The 23,777-nt window shown below is 39.3% G+C and overlaps 1 protein-coding gene across 9 annotated transcripts in view; it reads right to left on the bottom strand.

The window, feature by feature from the left end:
- The window catches only part of DTNB (dystrobrevin beta), a 243,996-nt gene that overhangs the window by 72,574 nt on the left and 147,645 nt on the right, over positions 1-23,777 (bottom strand). For 8 of the 9 annotated variants that reach the window (XM_060026983.1, XM_060026981.1, XM_060026982.2 and 5 more), the window contains exon 10: positions 1,673-1,750. In XM_060026983.1, coding sequence (XP_059882966.1) covers positions 1,673-1,750 — 78 coding nt within the window. Of the gene's footprint in view, positions 1-1,672; positions 1,751-23,268; positions 23,340-23,777 lie in introns of those variants that run through there. The other variant, XM_060026986.1, reaches the window with a different exon arrangement.

The following is a 23,777-nucleotide window of genomic DNA, read 5'->3' as shown; positions in this document are numbered from 1 at the left end:
TCTGAATGCTATGGGTGTTCAACATAAAAAGTTAAGGCCAGCAAGGGTGGTTGTAAAATCTAGGCAGGTGGGAGAGGTTTAATTGCTTTGTACTCTTTCATAAGCCTCTGTTCTTCCTTGAGAGGGCATTAGCCATAAATTATTCTCTCTTCCCCACCTGTTCTCTCATTACCGTTTACTTCCTAAATAATGACAACAGTATGTTACATTCTCACATAAACCCCACAACATAGATACTATTATTCTCCTCATTCTACAGATAAACCAACAAAGATAAGAATCTTGTTCAAGGTCAGGTGATAGCCAGGATTCAAATGCAGTCTGGCTCAGAAGTCTGTGCTCAGTACAGACGGTGCTCATACCACTCAATTCTGCCCAAAAGAAGAGGCACAGCTACTGTCCTGCTAGTAGTGTCCCAACAAGTACTCCCAACAAGGCTGCAGACAAGTACTCTCACCTGGTCAGGGTCTCGAGTCTCCACGTGGATAACACTGTATTATCAAGTCACTCTCATTTGTTAAGTCCCTAAATCCTCTATTCCAGGGTGGAGGATTCTTGTAGTTTACTCCTTCACTTCTAAGGCTATTGCCCAAATCTGCTTGATGATAAGAATCACCTGGAATACTTGTTAAACGTGTAGCTTCCCAGGATCTCAGGATCCACTGGGTCTGATGTGATCTCAGACATGTGTATGTTTAGCAAGTGACCCGGGTGATTCTTCTCATCACTCAAGTTCGGGAAATATTGCCCTAGGAGTTTTACCCAATGGAACAAACATAGTTGATCTTAAGTATTATAATTATATATATTAAGTCAAAGTATTATTAAGTAAATAACATTTCTATAGCTAACTTGATCCAAAGCAATGGGTATGTATGGTTTTCTTCAGGTTTGCAGTACAAAGTGCTTTTCTTCAGGAAGGACTTGGGGAGTGGGTTGGAATGCTTTCATTCTTTTTCGTTTTGTTTTTTTGTTTTTTTTGAGTGATGACTGTTAGAAAGAATTCTTTACTGGCTGTGCCTTGAGGGACTTTCTGTATTGCTCTGGTGACAGAACAGCTTAAATCAGACAGAAAGTAAACCATCTCATACAGATCTTTTAAGTCCTGCCTAAGAGAATTCTGGAGAAGAGTAAACTAAATGAAGAGAAGAAAGGAGGAGACGGTTCTAGCTCCTTGAAGGACCCTAAGGAAACTCCCTGTGTAACTGAGAGGGACTCAGGCTTTTCAGCTTAAATGCTTATGAATTCTATGTGGAATGATTTAGAATGTAAGGAATTAGCTCAATTTACAGAGTCCAATCAGGAAGCAGAAATGATCTTTGACGCTTCAAGAACTCTAACGCAAAACTGTTGAAATTCGTGCTCATCAAAATATTGTTTGATGTTAAAAAAAAGAGCTCAAACATGCCTAATCTGCTTTGACACTATGTTCACTGCTTGTCACAAATGGAGAGCTTCCACCTCAGGCACCACTCCAAAGCAGCCTCCTTCAGTTGCTATATTTATAAGTTAGTAGGGAAAAAAAGGAAGATAAAGAGTCGAAAATAATATAAAAAGACAGTCAAAGGAGGGGAGGAAAGCCAGTCCTTTCTGCCCTGTGGAATGCTCTGCTTCCCAGGCCAGAGGCCAGTACCCAACGGTGAGTGGTAACTGCCGCGCAAGCATCACGTACCTCTTGGTGGGAGTGGGCGCCCCAGAGGACATGTGGCTCACCATGGTGTCATTCACATTCGTCAGAGGGCGAGGAGGACTGAAAAGAAAAGACGTTGACATTATATGAATAATTACCAGTGAGACTAGGGGAAACAAATGAAAAAGTGATGAGGGCAAAGGACCAACTATCATTCCTGATAAGCACAGTGGGACCCATAGGGAGTGGGGGTAGAAATTGATACTTTCAGCCTAAGTAAACTCAACAAGAAGGTCCTCTCGCACAAAGCCAAAGGACCCCAGAGCCATGTGCTACCCGGACAGGAGCAACGAACTGTACCCGCACGGCTACAGGGATATAGCTCCAGTGGCTCTTGTTTTACAGTTTTAGCACACAAGAATCTGCATTGTGCATTTCAGTTGTGTACAGGATCGCTAGGTGTGTGGCATCTGTGGTGTGTCACAAAGGTCACAACAGCAACACGCATGTTTTTCCTGAGATTTGGTGAGAGCTCACTGTCTTCCCTAAGATTTAGTTTGTATACTTTTTACCGAAACAATTAAATTGTTAAATACTAAGTTCTTTTATTAATCCTCTACTAGAATCTTAACAATGAGTTCACACCTGTACTCTGATTAGAAGGTTTTCTTTCATAAACTAATCCAAATGTAAATTTGAAGTAAGCATTTTTGATAACTTGTCTTTAGCGGCTGGTTTTCTGGACTCAAGGTCTCTTTCGTCCTCTTGTGAGAGTCTTGAATGAACAACTCCAAAATTATCAAAAAGAATCTGTGATTCTGCCTTTCAGCCCTTCTTCAGCCCCTCTCCTTCCCCACCAGGTTCAGTTACAAAGGGCTTCTGTTTTGCACTTGGAACCACATGACTATTGCTAAATACTCCTCCTGGGAAATCTCTCACTTCCTCTCCTAAACTGAAAGAAGTACTTTTCAGAGAAATCTGTCCATCAAGAGCAGAAAAGTGAAACAGAAAAGTCCTTCTCTCATATTTAAGTGTTTGGGAACTACCGCCTGGTTCCTCCTTATCTCTAAGAGCTGAGTTAACTATGAAATTGTTTTTTAGAGGTTATACTCAGCAAGTCCTGGTGAACATTAAGGGGCCAGAACCTTTATTGTTTTTGCAGGTTTCATAGTCCATTCAAACACAGGCTCAAGGGAAAATTTTCAGGTAGATCCAATGTACTTAGAGAAAAGTTTAAGAGGGACGGACGGATGGATCGACCTCTACATCTATCTATCTCTACCCTCCTTTTTAAAAAAAACCAACTTCACTTCTGGGTAGGGAAATATTTTTAATGATTTCTCATTTAATGGAGAGGATCAAAGATGGGAAGTAATTTGCAGGGAATCGATTTAGGTCTCTTGATTTTTAAGCCACAGCAGTATGCTGTGCTTAAAGCAGACACATTCCTCCCTTTGTGTGACAAAGTAAGACATTCAGAATTGAAATATGCCTTTCTAGGCTAGAATTAAATTCCATGTTATTTATCTCATTACCTACTTTCCAGGCAGCTATCCAATTTTGCCTCAAAACTTTCAAGCCTAAAGGTAGTGCTGTGCTGAGATATAATCAATTAATCAACTGTTTTAGGTTGATTAATAACAGAAGTGAACACAGAAACTAGCTTCATTTTAGCCCCAAATTTATATTTTTGCCTCTGATTCCTTTAAATCCATTGTCCAAAGGGAACAAGGAGACAATGCCTATGAAAGAAACAAATGCAGCATCATAACTTTTCATACAGAAGGCACCAGAAACATTCTGGTCCTGCAAACACAATGGCCTTTGCTTCTTTAATATACTATTATTAGCAACCCATTTCCAAAACAAGATAAGGACATATTCATGTTGATTTCAGAACTTATGTAGTTACCCAGTATATTTCAATATTGAAGATACTACTGCATTCAATTTCCTTTCTGACTTTCTCCGAGGAAAAATGACAATCGGGAAAAAAAAGTTTTTTAATTCCCTAAGCGTGGATCCATGTGATAAAATCCCATGATTTGTAGCATTTTGTTTGGTCTGATGCCACAGAAGTCTTTAATAATTACCTCTATCTCTTGGTAGACATCATGATCAATTATCATCTTACAGCACACATATCAAAGCCTCTTCTCTAATACTCAAAACCAGACAGTAATGATTACATTGTAAGTTGTAAACTAATCATAACTGCACCCAAATTTCATACCATTTCTGAACTCCTAATGTTTTGTTAGGGAAACAGGTATGAGTTTATAGTCCAAGATGAAAGAGGCATCTGAAAACTTAAAGCGGGTCTTTCCTGCAGAATCTACCACTAGGCCCACAATTCACTGTGAAAGCCAACAGCTTAGATGTGGTCTTAGGAGATGTAATACACCAAAAATGACTTCTGGCTTAAGAAAAAAAAAGAATGCTTCTAGGTGTGAAGCAGACATTAATGGTACCAGTTACAGAAACTTACGAAGCAGTAGAATTGACACAACTCACCACATCAGTTTTGTTGATCTTTAACATTCAAAACCTGCTCAATACCTTGAACATGTTACCAGATGTTCTATATCTTCCATTGGTGAAGATCTCAGCAAGGTATTTTTAGACACTAATGAGTCCCATGATACCCAAGTGACCACCAACCATCACTTGATACAGAGATTTGAGAGGTTCCTTTTGTTAATAAGACAGGCCAATTTTTTGGATGAGGAGATAGAAACAGATGAATGATCTAGACAGAAGGTAATTTGCTAGTTAGAAAAGGTGGGTATAAAAAGAAGACTTAGAATTTGTTCTTTTTTTAAAATATTTTTTTTAGAATTTGCTAATTTTTTTTTCTTTCGTATTTTTGGCAGTGCCGTGAGGCTTGTGGGATCTTAGCTCCCTGACCAGGGATTGAACCTGAGCCATTGACAGTGAAAAGCGCTGGACCGCCAGGGAATTCCCAAGAGAATCTGTTAATTCTTAATCAAAAGGAAAGAGGCAAGCCTCCTGGGTGCCTACTCATACAAGATAAGTAGGACTATCTTTATCTTAATAACCTAACTATACGTATGTGAACAAATCATCACAATCCAAAGTAATGAGAGCAGCAACACAAGTATACACATAGTGTTGTGGAGTCACAGATGAAGAGCTGTTACTCCTGCCTGGAAGAAAAAGGGGTATAGTCAGGTGTAAGTGACATTGAGGAGAGAGTTTTCCAGATATAGAAAAAAGTTAAGGGCAACTTAGAAGAAATGGTATGGAAAAAGGCACAAAAATCCAAAAGTACATGGCATATTTGGGTGTAACTTGTTTGGCTAGACTCAAAGGCCTTGGGAGGGGAGTAGTTGAAAATGCATCCGGAAAGGGAGATGAGGGCCCGGATGTGAATGACACCTGTTCTATCACAAGCAAAGTTTGGACTTTATACTATAGGCAGTGGGGGAAGCATTAGAACTTTTTAAGCCAAAGGACGATGTGACTATAGCAGGCTTTTGAAATGATAACTCCAGAAGCTTGTAAAATATTGGTTTTAATCCAGGTGTGCATTGGAATCATCTGGGAAGTTTTTTATATAATGAGAGATCCAACCTCTACCCTCAATTTAGTGAATCTGAATCTCTAGGGGCAAGAGGATTCTTTTTAATGTACATCCCCATTTAAAAATCATTTATGTGGAGAGGTTTGGAAGGAGGAGGGAATGGAAGCTGGGACTTCAATGAAGAGGTTATGGCAATTGTCCATATCAGTGATTATGAGGGTGGACAGTGGTAGTTAAGATGGGGAACAGACAAAAGGGAAAACACTGTGCAGGTAATATGGATAAGATGTAGTGACAGATTAAGCACACACGGTTAGTGAATAAAGAATAACTGAGATTTTTACCTCGACTACTGGGTAGATAGTGATAACATATCCAAACTAGGGAACACAAGAGTAGGAAACAGGATTTGGTGTCGGACTGGTGGGAGTAGAGAGAATGAGTAGGAAGGTAAGGGTGAACTGATTTCAGTTGTGAAGTCGCTGAATCTGAAGTGGCATTGGTAAGCACAGGTAAATGATATCTTACCTGCTTCCAAGTAGTTGGAATTAAAAGAATGGAACCCAGGTGAGATGTCAAGTTTGAAAATAGTTGAGTGTCATCATTTAAATTGTAGCTGTTCATTTGAATACTCTGATCATTATAAAGATGGATTTTAATTTACTTTTTTTAGGTGGAGCAGGATAAGTTTGGGAAAATATCCAGTAATAGGGTGGCTTAGATAATAGGTATAGAGCTTCTGATTACTAGTTAAGACAAAACTCCTATTAGAAGGGCAGAGTCAAGATGGCAGTGTAGGAAGACACCGAGTTAGAGTCTCCCCACAACTAGGGCGCCTGCCGGCTGCTGGTGGAAAACCCTGACACCCAAGGAGACTGGAGGATCCCCCAAGTGAACCGGTAGGACTTTGGGGAACAGAGTAGGGAGGAGAAGTAGTGGTCAAACAGGATCAGCGCCCCTGAGGCCAGGGAGATCAGAAGAGGCAGGCGGGAAGGGCCCTCCGGGAGGAGCAGAGGGCAATCACCCGGCCCACTGGGCCTGGGGGGGCCTGCTGAGCTCCCAGTCCAGTCCCCTGCCCTCCAAGGCCCCACCCCCACCCCGGCCACATTGGTCCTGGGGACATAGGAGGGAGGCTGGGGAGATCAGAAGAGGCAGGCAGGAGTGGCCCTCCGAGAGGAGTAGGAGAGGAGCAGAGGGTGACTGCTCCGCCCACTCGGGCCCAGGGAGCCTGCTAAGCTCCCAGGCTGGTCCCCTGCTCTCCAAAGCTCCCTCCAGGCCCCGTGAGTCCTGAAGGCATAGGAGGGAGGCTGGGGAGATCAGGAGAGGCAGGAGAGAGGGGTCCTCTGGGAGGAGGGGGAGAGGAGTAGAGGGCGTTTGCCCCACCCACTAGGCCCGGGGAGCCTGCTGAGCTCCCAGGACGGTCCTCTGCTCTCCAAGGTCCTCCCACCCCCCCTGCATTGATCCTGGGGGCATAGGAAGAAGGTCAAGGGGAGAACAGGAGAAGCAGGTGGGAGGGGCCCTCCAGGACAGGAAGAGCTGGAGAGGAGGAGGGTGTTTGCCCCACCCACTCAAGCCCAGGAAGCCTGCTGGGCTCCCAGGTGAGGTCCCCTGCCCTCTGAGACCAGGGTTGGGGGGCACACCTGGGCCCCTTCTGTTCCTTGAGCCTAAGCCCCACCCCCCATAGCCCCTAGGGCCTTCTCCAGCCCTGCAGGTTCTAAGCATAGGCCCCGCCTACCACCCAAACCTCGCCCTTGCTCAGGCCTTGCCCTCCACAGCCAAGGCCTTTTCCCCGTTTTTTGTTTTCTCTTTTCCCTCGTTCTCTTCTTTGCTATTATGGTACCGTTGTGCCTTCAGGTTGTTGATTCATCTATATTTTTATTTTTAAAACTAACATATCTGTTAGTTTCCTAGTCTAATTTTGTTTTTCACTTTGTTATTGTTCTTTCCTTTTTTTGCCACCCCATGTGGCTTGCGGGATCTTGGTTCACGAGCCGGGGGTCAGGCCAAAGCTCCTGCAGTGGGAGCTCCGTGTCGGAACCAGTGGACTAACAGAGAACCTCAGACCGCAGGTAATATTCACCAGACTGAGGTCTCATGGATGTCCTCATTTCAGCACTAAGACCCAACTCTACCCAACAGCCTACAAACTCCACTGCTGGAAGCCTCAGGCCAAACAACCAGTAAGACAGGAACACAATCCCACTCATAAAGAAAAAAAAAAAAAAGAGAGAGATGGCAAAAAAATATGTCACATATGAAGGTGCAGGGTAAAAACCAACAAGACCAAATAAATGAAGAGGAAATAGGCAATCCGCCTGAAAAAGAATTCAGAGTAATGATAGTAAAGATGATCCAGAATCTTGGAAATACAATGGAGGCATGGATTGAGAAAATACAAGAAATGTTTAACAAAGATCTAGAAGAACTAAAGAACAAACAAACAGAGATGAACAACAAAATAACTGAAATGAAAAATACACCAGAAGGAATCAATAACAGAAAAACTGAGGCAGAAGAACGAATAAGTGAGCTGGAAGAAAAAATGGTGGAAATAACTGCCAAGGAGCAGAATAAAGAAAAAAGAATGAAAAGAATTGAAGACAATCTTTTTTTTTTTTTTTTTTGCGGTACGCGGGCCGCTCACCACTGTGGCCTCTCCGATTGCGGAGCACAGGCCCTGGACGCACAGGCCCAGCGGCCATGGCCCATGGGCCCAGCCGCCCCACAGCATGTGGGATCCTCCCGGACCGGGGCACGAACCCGTGTCCCCTGCATCGGCAGGTGGACTCCCAACCACTGCGCCACCAGGGAAGCCCCTGAAGACAATCTTAGAGACCTATGGGACAACACTAAATGCATGAACATTCGAATTACAGGGGTCCCAGAAGACGAAGAGAAAAGGAAAGGGTCTGAGAAAACATTTGAAGAGATTATGGTGGAAAACTTCCCTAACATGGGAAAGGAAATAGTCACCCAAGTCCAGGAAGCACAGAGAGTCCCATACAGGATAAACCCTAGGAAAAACATACCAAGACACATATTAATCAAACTAACAAAAATTAAATTCAAAGAAAAAATATTAAAATCAGCAAGAGAAAAACAAAAAATAACATATAAAGGAGTCCCCATAAGGTTATCAGCTGATTTTTCAGCAGAAACTCTGCAGGCCAGAAGGGAGTGGCAGGATATGCTTAAAGTGATGAAAGAGAAAAGCCTACAACCAAGACTTCTCTACCCAGCAAGGATCTCATTCAGATTCAACGGAGAAATCAAAAGCTTTTCAGATAAGCAAAAGCTAAGAGAATTCAACACCACCAAACCAGCTTTACAAAAAATGCTAAAGAAATTTCTCTAGGTGGGAAACACAAGAGAAGAAAAGACCCACAAAAACAAACCCAAAACAATTAAGAAAATGGTAATAGGAACATACATATCAATAATAACCTTGAATGTAAATGGATTAAATGCCCCAACCAAAGACACAGACTGGCTGAATGGATACAAAAACAAGACCCATATATATGCTGTCTACAAGAGACCCACTTCAGACCTTGTGACATATACAGACTGAAGGTGAAGGGATGGAAAAAGATATTCCATGCAAATGGAAATCAAAAGAAAGCTGGAGTACAATACTCATATCTGATAAAATAGACTTTAAAATAAAGACTATCACAAGAGATAAGGAGGGACACTACATAATGATCGAAGGATCAATCCAAGAAGATATAACAATTATAAATGTTTATGCACCCAACATAGGAGCACCTCAATACATAAGGCAAATGCTAACAACCATGAAAGGAGAAATTGACAGTAACACAATAATAGTAAGGGACTTGCCACTTACACCAATGGACAGATCATCCAAACAGAAAATAAATAAGGAAACACAAGCTTTAAATGACACAATAGACCAGATAGATTTAATTGATATTTATAGAACATTCCACCCAAAAGTGGCAGAATACACTTTCTTCTTAAGTGCACATGGAACATTTTCCAAGACAGATCACATCTTGGGTCACAAACCAAGCCTCGGAAAATTTAAGAAAATTGAAATCGCATCAAGCGTCTTTTCTGACCACAATGCTATGAGATTGGAAATCGATTACAGGAAAAAAAAATGTAAAAAACACAAATACACAGAGGCTAAACAGTGTGCTACTAAATAAACAAGAGATCACTGAAGAAATCAAAGAAAAAATTTTAAAAATACATAGAAACAAATGACAACGGAAACACGACAACCCAAAACCTATGAGATGCAGCAAAAGCAGTTCTAAGAGGAAAGTTCATAGCAAGTAAATCTCACCTCAAGAAACTAGAAAAATCTCAAATAAACAATCTACCCCATACACTTACAACAACTGGAGAAAGAAGAACAAAGAAAACCCAAAGTCAGTAAAAGGAAAGAAATCATAAAAATCAGAGCAGAAATAAATAAAATAGAAATGAAGAAAACAATAGCAAAGATCAGTAAAACTAAAAGCTGGTTCTTTGAGAAAATAAACAAAACAAAACTGATAAACCCTTAGACTCATCAAGAAAAAAAGGGAGAGGATGCAAATCAATAAAATTAGAAATGAAAAAGGAGGAATCACAACTGACACTGCAGAAGTACAAAGGATTATAAGGGACTACTAAAAACAAGTATATGCCAATAAAATGGACAACCATGAAGAAATGGACAAGTTCTTGGAAAGGTACAATTTTCCAAGACTGAACCAGGAAGAATTAGAAAACATAAACAGACCTAACACAGGTAATGAAATTGAAACAGTAATTAAAAATCTTCCAACAAACAAAAGCCCAGGACCAGATGGATTGACAGGCGAATTCTATCAAACATTTAGAGAAGAGCTAACACTGACACTTCTCAAACTCTTCCAAAAAATTGCAGAGGGAGGAACATGCCCATATTCATTCTACAAAGACACCATCACCCTGATACCAAAACCAGAAAAAGATATCACAAAAAAAGAAAATTATAGACCAATATCACTGATGAACATAGATGCAAAAATCCTGAACAAAATACTAGCAAACAGGATCCAACAACAAGTTAAAAGTATCATACACCATGATCAAGTGGGATTTATCTCAGGGATGCAAGGATTCTTCAATATACGCAAATCAATTAATGTGATGCACCATATTAACAAATTAAGGAATAAAAACTATATGATCCTCTCAATAGATGCAGAAAAAGCTTTTGACAAAATTCAACACCCATTTATGATAAAAATTCTACAGAAAATGGGCATAGAAGGAACCCACCTCAACATAATAAAGGCCATATATGACAAACCCACCGTGAGCATCATACTCAATGGTGAAAAACTGAAAGCATTTCCACTAAGATCAGGAACAAGACAAGGATGTCCACTCTCACCACTCTTATGCAACATAGGTTTGGAAGTCCTAGCCACGGCAATCAGAGAACAAAAAAAAATAAAAGGAATACAAATTGGAAAAGAAGTACAACTGTCACTGTTTGCGGATGACATGATAACTATACATAGAAAATCCTAAATATGTAACCAGAAAACTACTAGAACTAATCAATGAATTTGGTAAGGTTGCAGGATACAAAATTAATGCACAGAAATCTCTGGCATTCCTATACACCAATAACGAAAAATCAGAAAGAGAAATTAAGGAAACAATCCCATTTACCATCGCAACAACAACAACAAAAATACCTAGGAATAAACCAGCCTAAGGAGGTGAAAGACTTGTACTCAGAGAAGTATAAAACACTGATGAAAGAAATCAAAGATGACATAAACAGATGGAGAAATATACCATGTTCTTGGATTGGAAGAATCAACATTGTGAAAATGACTATATTACCCAAAGCAATCTACAGATTCTATGCAATCCCTATCAAACTACCGATGGCATCCTTCCCAGAATTAGAACAAAAAATTTCACAATTCGTATGGAAACACAAAAGACCCCGAATAGCCAAAGCAATCTTGAGAAAGAAAAATGGAGGAATCAGGCTCCCTGACTTCAACTTATACCACAAAGCTATAGTAATAAAGATAGTATGGTACTGGCACAAAAACAGAAATACATATCAATGGTACAGGATAGAATGCCCAGAGATAAACCCATGAATATATGGTCACCTAATTTACAACAAGGGAGGCAAGAACATTCAATGGAGAGAGGACAGCCTCTTCAGTAAGTGGTGCTGGGGAAACTGGACAGCTACATGTAAAAGAATGAAATTAGAACACCACCTAACACCATACACAAAAATAAACTCCGAAAGGACTAAAGACCTAAATGTAAGACCAGACACCATAAGACTCTTAGAGGAAAACGTAGGAAGAACACTCTTTGACATACACCACAGTAAGGTCTTTTTTGACTCATCTCCTAGAGTAATGGAAATAAAAATAAACAATTGGGGCTTAATTAAACTTAAAAGCTTTTGCACAGTAAAGGAAACCATAAACAAGACAAAAAGACAACCTCAGAATGGGAGAAAATATTTGCAAATAAAACAACAGACAAAGGATTAATCTCCAAAATATACAAATAGCTCATGGAGCTCAATGTCAAAAAAACAAACAATCCAATTAAAAAATGGGCAGAAGACCTAAATAGACATTCCACCAAGGAAGACATACAGATGGCCAAGAGGCACATGAAAAGATGCTCAACATCACTAATTATTAGAGAAATGCAAATCAAAACCGCAGTGAGGTATCACCTCACACCAGTCAGAATGGCTATTATCAAAAAATCTAGAAACAATAAATGCTGGAAAGGGTGTGGTGAAAAGGGAACCCTCCTGCACTACTGGTGGGAATGTAAATTGATACAACCACTATGGAAAACAGTTTGGAGCCTCCCTAAAAAACTAAAAATAGAACTATCATATGATCCAGCAATCCCACTACTGGGCATATACCCTGAGAAAACCAAAATTCAAAATGAGTCATGTACCACAACGTTCACTGCAGCACTATTTACAATAGCCAGGACATGGAAGCAACCTAAGTGTCCATTGACCAACGAATGGATAAAGAAGATGTGGCACATGTATACAATGGAATACTACTCAGCCATAAAAAGAAATGAAATTGAGTTATTTGTAGTAAGGTGGATGGACCTAGAGTCTGTCATACAGAGTGAAGTAAGTCAGAAAGAGAAAAACAAATAGCATATTCTAATACATATATATGCAATCAAAAAAAAATGGTACTGATGAACCTAGAGGCAGGGCAGGAATAAAGATGTAGACAAAGAGAATAGACTTGAGGGCACGGTGTGGGGAGGGGGAAGCTGGGGTGAAGTGAGAGTAGCATTGACATATATACACTACCAAATGTAAAACAGTTGGCCGGTGGGAAGCAGCTGCATAGCACAGGAAGGTCAGCTCAGTGCTTTGCAATGACCTAGAGGGGTGGGATGGGGAGGATGGGAGGGAGGCTCAAGAGGGAGGGGATATGGGGACATGTGTATGCATATGGCTGATTCACTTTGGTGTACAACAGAAACTAACACAGTATTGTGAAGCAATTATACTCCAATACAGATCTATTAAAAAAAAAAACTCCTATTAGAAAGTAAAAATTTAGCTTCCTGTACAAGTCATTTTCACATTACTTTTCTTATGACCAGACCACTCCAATTCATTCTGGTGGATGCTCTGGGATGTAGACTAACTTGAAATTAGAATTACTACAGAATCTCTCTCAAGGTTATTAAAGATAGGAAGAGATGAAGAATAACTGATCATGCCTTTAAAATCTTTCAGGACAGATTATATATAATTGTGTATTTCTTTCTTTCATTTATCAAATATTTGTTGTGTCTCTACAAAGTGGTAGGTACTGTGCCAACTGCTGGGGATAAAAATTAAAAGGATGAAAACTGAAGTCTTATGAAGAATAAAAATTCAGAAAAAATAATTATAATATAATGCAGTAAGTATTTAATAAAAGAAAAACTGTGACAACGCTATGGGGAAATATTGAGATCACCTCACCCCATAAAGAAAAATATATATTTACAGTGTGTTAAAGAACTAAATGTAAATGTTTAATTGTACAACTCACAAGAAAACATATAAGTCTATGGATAGAGAGGATTTTCTAAGCTCAAAAGCAATGGAAAAATTAGGAAGAAAGAGACAAATTAATTCAAATGATTTAAAAAATCAGAAAAGAAAGAAAAATACAAATTTGGGGAACTATTTCAACAAATGTGACAGAGCAAGAATTAACAGCCTTAACGTACAAGGGATTCATACAAATTTATAAGAAAACTATTAAGATTGCAATTAGAAAAAGGTCAAAGTGAAAATACACGTTTAAAAAGAAGAAATACAAATAATTCAATTTGAAAATACTTTATGAAAAAGCAAAGAAATTTGTTAAAATTATAGACCATTTTCCCTTATAAAAAATAACAATGATATTTTTAAACTTTAAGGTAATTTTAAGGCTGGAGAGGATTTTATGACACAGGCTGTTAACTGTCTATTAGGTAAGAAAGAGTGAAGTACAAAGTTAAGCAAAATTTCTAGAAAGCAATTTGACAATATGTCCATCAAAGATCTTTTAAAAAGTTCAAGTATTTTGACTCACTAATTCCCTTTCTAGGGATATAGTCTAAGGAATTAATCAGAAATGTAAAGACAATTTAAAAATATTTAGGAAAACATTATTTACAATAGAATAATTCTGGAAGAAACCTAAAATATTCAAATATGAGGGAAAGGAAAAGTAAACCACAGTACATCAATAAATATAGCATATTATGCTGTCATTAAAAGATAATGCTTACAAAGAGTTTTCTAATTACATGAGAAATAGCTTTCTAATTACATGAGAAATAGCTCATCATGAAAGAAATAAAAAGAAGGACAAGATAAGTGTCATACTAGCTAACAATTACTGAATGTTTGATATATAGCTATTAGACACAGTGTTTAGGGCTTTAAATATATTATTTATTTTATCTTCACAACAACCCTATAAAATAAGATAAAATTATTTATACATACACACAGCATGGTCTCACCTAAACAGTATAATAAGTGTAAAGCAAAATATCTGAAGGAAATATGTCAAAATTTAAGAAAAGTGGAATTATGGGAATTATTTTTCTTGCTTATTTATACTTTCCTGTACTCCTCCAATTTTGCAAGTTTAATTTTTTCCTGATTTTCAGAGAAAAACATGCTTAATAGTTAAAACAGAAAAAAAACCTTGTTATACCACTGAGTCAAATTTTCTAAAGTGAGTCTGTACTGTTTCTGTTATCACTAAGAAAGCAAACTGAGGGCTTCCCTGGTGGTGCAGTGGTTGCGAGTCCGCCTGCCGATGCAGGGGACACGGGTTCGTGCCCCGGTCCGGGAAGATCCCACATGCTGCGGAGCGGCTAGGCCCGTGAGCCATGGCCGCTGAGCCTGCGCTCCGCAACGAGAGAGGCCACAACAGTGAGAGGCCCGCATACCGCAAAAAGAAAAAAGAAAAAGAAAGCAAACTGAGAAGGAAGGTGTTTTACAAACTTAGAGAGAACTTTGAGACTATTAGTAGAAGATGTTTTGAGTAAGTCCAAAATTCCACAACCCCCCAACATCCCTACCACCACATCCCCAAAAAAGAAAGGAAGTATTTTAGATCTGTCTACATTATCTCCTCTACTAAACTGCAGGAAATTTGTGTGCTTTTTTTATCATTGTATTTTGAGTAGCTAGCGTGGTACGAGACACGGATTAGGTTTTCAGGAAATACTGGATTATGAGTCAGCACCACGTCGTGTGGAGAGTGTGTAAGAAGTAACCTTTCTGTTATATTTAGCTTTGGTGAGACTCTTCTCCGAGAATGGAATTAGCATTATTAGTTGTTATATTTGGTAGGCATGTGTGGAATGTTTGTAGCCATGGCTAGTTTTCATCTGTGACTTACCAACAGAGTGGAGAGTGTCTTTCACAACAATAATAATACTTACTGAGTGCTTAGTACATGCCAGACTCAGTTCTAACATTGTGCATGGATTCACTCATATAAACCTCACAACCACCAAGGGGGCAGATCCTATTATTAACTTTATTTTACAAATGGAGACAGTAAGGCACGGAGAGAAGTAATGCACCTGAGGTCACAGTCAAGACGTGTGGCAGAAGTAGGATTTGGACCAAGGCAGCATGGCTCTTGAGTCTGTGTTCTTAATCATTATGGTATAGTGTCTCTACTACCTTTGTTGCACTTTTAGAAAAACTTACTTAAGACTGTTTGGTCTATAAATTAAAAGCAACAGCATGATGTGAGAATCAGCTCTTGTAAAGTTGTTTCTATAGGAAGATGAGACAATAATAACCCCAGGGTATGATTTTGGGTGATTTATTCTTTCCCCTGTCACCTCAACAGAACTCTGTATTACATATGCCTCTCTGAACTCAAACCATTTGGTTGCATTTTTAACCACCTCTAGACTGTCCCAGGGGAAACAAGGTAAGCTAGTATGAACTGTTTCCTTCAAAAACATACCTCTAATTTATTAAAATGACTTTCAAATCTAGTCTTAATTTCAAAGATCTTTTGGAATCCTCATCTCAGCCTAACAAAATACATACATTTGATGAGGAAATTATTATGTCAGCCAGACTGTTGACTTAAAAAAAGTTTAACGCTGGGCTCAGGACCAATACAGAGTGTGATTACTTGTTTTCGACTTTCTAAGTTGACTTAGATCAACTTAGGGGAAAACAGTTTCTGGATATGACCTTTCTAACCAAGGATGTGAACGTATAATATTGTTGTTTAAGCAAAGTTTCTACTTAAAAATTGTGAGTGAATAAAGGGGTACATGAACAAAGCCAAGCCTGAAGTCTGAGAGGACCAGTGAGATCTCGGGCACCTGTCACTTCTCCGTAGGCCCTTTGGTGTACCTCTTCTGTAGGAAGTCATCCATATAGACAGATACTTATCCCTACCCTATACTTTTAAAAGCATTAGCTCATTGTCTTGCTCTTCCTCCCAGAATATTTTTTTTAGCTGTAGAGGTTATGGTTACAGTCCTGCAATTCTCTTTTACCTTGACGGTTATCTGCCAATCATGCATGTGGGGACTTTTTATCAGACTTTTTGGACTGTTTATTACTGTTAATGTGCAAGGAAAAAAGATTTTATTATGCCATATGCTTTCATTTAATTGATTACTTTTTTGTATTCCCCACAACCATGCTTTATATATGAGGTACTTAACCATTTTAGTTAAGTACATTTAATAACTTATTACAATTTTTGTAGCCAGTTATTTCACCTTCAATCCTAGATACTTGTGTTGTTTCTGAAATTATCTTCCTGACTCAGTTTGTTCATACTTTTCTCATCATTAAGTTTATGCAGCAGATTTCACTGTACTTTAAGACAAATTTAAAACCCACACTGTGACTACTTCATTCTTTTATCTGTCAAAACTCAGGTCTTCCACAACTTTCAAGCAAGTTGTTCATTCACTTCTTCTAAGCCCCTGCTTTCGAAGCTTCTCCTAGGTATCTATCCTGGAATGTCTTTCTTCATAGACTTGCCAAGGTTACACTCTCTCACTTTTTTTTTATGAGAGAAATGGCTCCAGAAATTTCAGTATCTCCATAAAGTCCTTCTGATTGCTACAAATTCCATTTAATAAACAAGGGTCTTACCGATATACAAACAAACAAAAATCCATGGTTTATTCATGCCTGGCACTATTAGGGGCTTTGAGAAAAAACAAAAACAAGTTGAAGACTGTTCCTGCCCACAAGAAGTTTATATTCCAATTAGTCTTCATACTTAGTCTTCACAATAGGCGTTTAAGCTTCAGCTTAACATATTACAATTTTTAGGTCAAATCTAACTGATAATTATCATTCACAATAAAAAATGTGTAAAATCATTTCTAACAAAGACAACTTAATTATTTCAAATAGTTAACCACAGACCAGTACAGGAAAACAATATAAAAAATCCCATGAAGTTAACAGTTACAAGATTTGCTGTGTATGTGCATATATTTCTTTTTAGAACACTGGAGAGCGTTGGGAGGAAAGGGGTAATGCACCTCAAACATTTGCTGAGTATGAGCTCTGCATCAGCCCTCAGCTAGGTCCTTAGATCCATTACCGGAATTCTTGCTACTACTCATGATGGTATTCTTATTTTACAAATAGAGAAATAAAGGTTAAAGGGGATTATTAACATGCTTAAGGTCACAAAACTAGTAAGTGGCAGGACCAGCATTGGAAACCACTTTTATCTGGTTCTAATGACATTGAATAGATCAAATCCACACATACACCATCCTAACCCAGGCATCTCTGTATTGTCCAAATGAATTTTTCAGATTAGAGTCCTCAGGGAAGAATAAATTCTCATCTTTAAGAAACACAGCCCTAGTTCAGGACCACTGGCTTCAAATCTAACTTGAAGTATCTTAAAAAAAAAAAGATGAATTTACTAAGTATCATAACTAAATGATAACTAAATTCATAACTAAACTTCATGAAGGGTGGGGGCTTCCAGGACACTGGAATGTCATTAGGACACTCATTGTTATCTTTGCTGAGACCTCATTTTGAATCAGAGTCTATACAGATGTCACAGCTTTTTATGCTTAACAAGAAACAACTTCTGCCTCACTTCTGGTAACGTCACCCTTGGTGAACAAAATCTCTTCCCTCATTCCAATTTGAGATTCCCAGAAAAGACTCAAGATGACCTACCTTGAGTCATCTACGCCCTCTGGTAGACAGAGGGCCCAATACTTTGATTAGCTGTCCTCTTAGAACAACACAGTTAGGACTGAGAGAGCACCACTTCTCCAAAGAAGTGGGTAATACTCCCAGAAAAAAGACTGAAGAGCAAATCAATGGAAAACATTCACTTACTTAAGGATTAAGTTTTATTGAAGGAAAAGTGTCAAATGACCGAGTCTGGGGTCCAGGCACTCCTGAATCTCTGCTTGGGGTGATAAGCCCAGATGACACTGCTTTAGGATGAAGGTGCTATTTGTTTCTCTCTTCTTAGTTATTACCCTCCAAAATTTGGTAGCCTATAAACCTATTCACAGACCTCCACATTGAAACAATATATGATCTAATATGAAAGTCAGTTTATCTAATTATTCCATTATAATGAAGAGGAAACATGGACTTATAATGATCTATAATAATGGCACACTGTAGCTCTCGTGAAATATTAAGGAGGGCAGATTCTAAGATCTCCTTAATCTCTAGGATTCTTTTTTTTTTTTTGGGGCCTCGCTGTGCAGCTTGTGGGATTTTAGTTCCCCGACCTGGGATCGAACCCGGGGCCCTGGCAGTGAGAGCGCCGAGTCCTAACCACTGGACCACCAAGGAATTCCCTCTATTACTCTCTCTAAAAGCACCCTGCCTGCCTCTAGAAAACAGTTATGACAAGCACAGCTCACTTCTATCCTTCACGACTAGTGCAATGTTTTGCTCTTTATTAATGTCTATGTACCAGACCAACCATCTCCCGTCACTCCAGGAGGTTCTATGGTTATCTGCCAAAGCAAAGAGCTTAAACAAGACAATGAAACTGCCTTTGGGAAAACCATTAAAAAATAACCATATGGTATTGTAAATGTAGCAAAATACAATATTATATATTTATAATGAGGTTTCTCTGACTTTTAGGAAAGTACATTTTACTTTATTGGTCACTGACAATTAATTAACCGAAAGAAAAGATTTAAGATTTCCAACACCAACTTCTAAATACATTGCAACTAATCCATTGATGTAAAAAAGACCTATCAACAAACACACATGCCTCAATTCCTATTTCTAGCAGTTCAGCATAGCCATTTGTGGTATAAGACTTAGAATGAAATATTTCTCAGGGAAGGAAAGGTTTACCACAGACACATTCTTATACAGAATTTTCACCACTAGATAGCATCTAGAGACACCCAGAGGAAGCCAGGTATCTTGCTCTCGCTCTGAAAAAGGATAGAATTGTAAAATGAGGCAATAATTAGCAAATTATTTAGTAGTATTGCTCAGTTTAATATGATTACACTGAAAAAGTAGGCAAAGGGTCCTATGAAAGAGATAATTAAATCGTCAGAAATGTACTATTTTAAAAACCTTTCCACAATGAATCCCTGAATCTTTCCTTTGTTGTTCTCCTTGTTCATTAAACTTAGAGAGGAAGTTGTGAATACTTTACAGACGTCAACTCCTATATTTCTAGAAAGATGAGAAAAGAGGACAAGTTAAATATCAAGTTTCTGCTCACAGAGAGGTCAATGAAATACATGATGCAATGTCATTTCCTGATCTGTTCATACGGTTATTACTGAAACCTGTCTTCAAAAATGGAAACAAACATATTATAGGAGACAAGCTGACTCTTGTATATTTTTTAAATTAACCAATTAACCAAGAAAAGATACAATGGGCTTCCCTTCTTTATAATAACTGGATGGGAAGTTCCAGAGGCTCTAGCATCCTGCCAAAAATAAACACAATCATCATCAGCCCAGCAGCTCAAGCAGCAGAAACATAAAGGCAAGGAAAAGCTATCAAACCTTTACATTCTGTAGCAAACGCTTCTTCTTTCTCTATGGATCTGGCATCTAATGCATTATTACACTGCTGTTGTCTCTCAGGAAACAGAATAATCACATGATGAAGAATCTTCTCTACAAGGCAGTATATCCCACAGAGCATTTTGGGAAAAAGCAGGTACAAGAAAACAATTCATTAGAAGGCAAGCACACGTCTGCACTCCGTCAGCGAGTCCATCAAGCAGTCGAATGCAGCCAATGACAGGAAGGCAGATGCAGCACACAGAGTAGGCACCAATCCTTAGAAGCTTAAACGTGAAACACATCCTCCTGCAACAGAATCCAAGTTCTGCGGCAAATCAGTGACCTAATTAACACAGTCTGCAATTCCATTCTGATGGGGATATTCAGGAGCACCCCCTTACCTCCTTTCTTAGGGCCTCTCCTAATTGCCAACCTCTTGATAAGAAAGCAGCTGGCAGAACTCTGCCAAGCCATCCAGGTAGGTAGCAATTGGGAGCTAGGAAGAATGAGCAAGCCTTGACTTTTCTGTTTTGTTTTGTTGAAGAGGAGTTAATGGAAACACAAGCAGAATGAAAAAAATAGAACCATGGTGTCTACCTACCTACCTTACCTACCTTTGCATCTACCTTAGATGCAAAGAGCTCCTTACTCCATAAAGGCATATCATCAGAGGGCAACTAAAAGAGAAGGGCTATACAGTGTGAGCTGTTGAGTAGGTGGGCTTTCAGGGACACCTCTAGCAGGACAATCACGAGAATGTCCCTGACACTCAGAGTCATCCTGTGGCCTCTTTTCTATTTCATCTGCTCGAGAGCTCTTAAATCTATCTGCTCCTGGTCTCCACCATCTCCACTGGCATCATCACCTTTCAGCATGCATTTGGTTAGTGTAACTTAAATACCGTAAAGGTTTTCTATTAGTCCACTGGTGTCCAGAGAACCTTTAAGCTATTGTTCATCTGATTTCGTTTTGTTTTGTTTTTTTTTGCGCTACATGGGCCTCTCACTGTTGTGGCCTCTTCCGTTGTGGAGCACAGGCTCCGGACGCGCAGGCTCAGCGGCCATGGCTTACGGGCCCAGCCGCTCCGCAGCATGTGGGATCCTCCCGGACCGGGGCACGAACCCGTGTCCCCTGCATCGGCAGGCGGACTCTCAACCACTGCGCCACCAGGGAAGCCCGGTCGTCTGATTTCTTATGGTTAAAATTACTTTCCTAAGCACAGGTCTCATGCTACCATTCTGCCCCTCATCATCAATTCTCTACTCATCTCCCAAGTCAGAACAAACATCTTTCTCTCCACAGTCACTAACCAGACACTACAGCCCAGGTCTCCTAGTCTACCTTAATTTTCACGACTTCTTTACACTTCCTAAGTTTCTGGGCAAATATGCTACTCCATTCAAACGCAGGCCCTGAACTTTTCTGCCACGGTAAAGCAAAAGTAAGACAAAATGGTAAACGATACACAACTATTTACACTAAAAACAGAGTAAGTCAAAATGGAAGCCAGACTAACAACCTAAGTGTTGTCAGGACTGGGAAAGAACCCTTATCATTTGAGATAAAAGAAGAGGCAAGAAAAGGCAACCCAACAAATCAGACCACTAGCTAGTTAACATAAACACTTTGATATCAATAATACAATTCTACAGAATGAAATGAATGCATGTGCTCGAATGCTTAGCAGAAAATAAAAGAGTAGATTCATACGGCATAGCAGAAATATAATAAAAACAAAACAGTGGTGGGATAACATCTTTCAAGGCTACAAACTGTAAGGATATACAAGAGGGATGAAAGCACGGAATATGAAGGGCAATGTGAACAACAACGGGCGAAATTAATTGCAGGGGGAAAAAAAAATGAACTACAGAATACCAGAGATTGAAATGCCTTCAGTTTATAATAAAAATGCATCAAAGGGGAAGAAGGGGCAGTGGAGAGTGGAAAGAACTCAAGTGTGGGAGAATTGGGTTCACCTTCCAATTCTGGTACTAAGCAGATGAAGTGACCCATATGACTCTGGACAATAAAGCCCTTTGTGCCTCAGCTAATTGGTCTGGGGATGGTTCTAGAACAGTGGTTTTCACATGTATTCCCTGGGCATCAAAAGATTCCACAAGGTGCTTCAGAATCCAATGAGGAGAGCAAGGGGATTAGGTGCCAACCTCATTTCAATAAGAGCAGCTCCACTTCCATTCCATGTAAGAGTTCATATAAATAAAATGTTCCACCCCTGTTTTAAAAAGTTTGAAAACCCCTTTCCTTACTACAAAATTTGAAATAGAAGTCTCTGCTGTACTCACTCATAGTATCCCTTTCTTCTCTTGTATAGCCCTCGTCACAGTTTGCAATTACATATAATTAGCATTTACTTTTTGACTGGCCTCACTCAAGAGGCTGTAAGCTTCATGAGAGCAGGGCCCATAGGGTTTATTCCACCACTGTGTTCACACTGCTTACCTGACACTGTGACTGACACATAGTGGGTGCGCAACAAATATTTTTCAATAGTGAAATTTTATGATTCTACTTTCCATTCCACTCTACGTGAAACAATGTTTTAGCTAAACCAAAAAGTACAAATTGGTGAAGGGCTCATGGAAGAGATGTCCTGATAAGGAAGTCAAAGAAGGATATCTGACAGGCCATTTGGGATGGTAAAAATTCTTGAGTGGGAGGAGTAATGATGACTAAATAATGTTCTCAGGAGTTTACCTGGACACAGGAAAACAGGAGTATTTCTCATATGTAATAAATGCATGAGGTCAACTCTGCCTGTTAAATCGGCCTTGGTATTTAATTTCTGGGCCAAAAGAATCTAAAAGTAATTTTAAATGCCCTAATACATTAGGGAGTTTGCCAGGGGAATAAAGAACCACACGCCACTCATTAAATGTGTATCAAAGTCTCTGCTAAAAAGGCCATACAGAGACCTTTGGAGACAGTGCTATGAAAGTGAATTATAAACCAGCTGAAGGGATAGTGTAGGGATTTCTGGTTCAAACTGGCAGATTGAGCACATGCTGAGAGCTCACCCTCCTGTACCAAAGAAAAAGGACTTAAAGATATAAAAATTAATTGATACATGCATAGCTAGAATCCAATTTTTTAAAAAAAGGAAAACTTTCTTTAAGCCTAAAAATAATGAAGACGTATCCCCCAAGGAAGAAAATAAACAAGAAGCCATCGTGGTGAGCAAGGGCTGTGCTGAGCTGCCATCAGCTACACACAGGATTGCAGGCCAACTTTGAGGAGGTTGGAAGAACTTAACCAAATCCCACCTCCCACCCCCCAAAAAAAAAATCCCAGAGAAAACAGAGCATCTAAAAAGGTCTTTAAAATGAGTATATTTAATACCCTCAGGCACCTAAAGGATAGAGTAGCATTCATTAAATGTTCTGAAAAAACAATTAGAGATATTTTAAATGAAAACAATTAGAGATATTTTAAATGAAAACCATAACTATTGAGATTTTTAAATTTTATTTATTTATTTATAATTTATTTATTTTTGGCTGTGTTGGTCTTCTTTGCTGCGCACGGGTTTTCTCTAGTTGCAGTGAGCAGGGGCTACTCTTCGTTGTGGTGCAAGGGCTTCTCATTGCAGTGGCTTCTCTTGTCACGGAGCACGGGCTCTGGGCGCACGGGCTTCAGTAGTTGTGGCTCGTGGGCTGAGTAGTTGTGGCTCACAGGCTCTAGAGCGCAGGCTCAGTAGTTGTGGCACATGGGCTTAGTTGCTCCGTGGCATGTGGGATCTTCCCAGACAAGGGCTTGAACCTGTGTCCCATGTATTGGCAGGCGGATTCTTAACCACTGTGCCACCAGGGAAGTCCCTACTGAGATTTTTAAAAACCTCCACAGATAGGCTGAATATACAAGCCTGAATACTGCTAAAGGCTGATGGTATTTTTTTTTTTAAGTTAAGAAACATTAGAGCTAAATCCAGTTTTAAAGTCTATAACTCAGAGTTCCAGAGAGACCAGAGGCAATGAAGGAGAGGCAATAGTATCTAACACATCAAATGGATGAGAA

Source organism: Delphinus delphis, chromosome 12 (assembly GCF_949987515.2).
Source record: "Delphinus delphis chromosome 12, mDelDel1.2, whole genome shotgun sequence".
Classification (NCBI taxonomy): Eukaryota; Metazoa; Chordata; class Mammalia; order Artiodactyla; family Delphinidae; genus Delphinus; species Delphinus delphis.
This window is presented reverse-complemented; position numbering and strand designations above follow the sequence as displayed.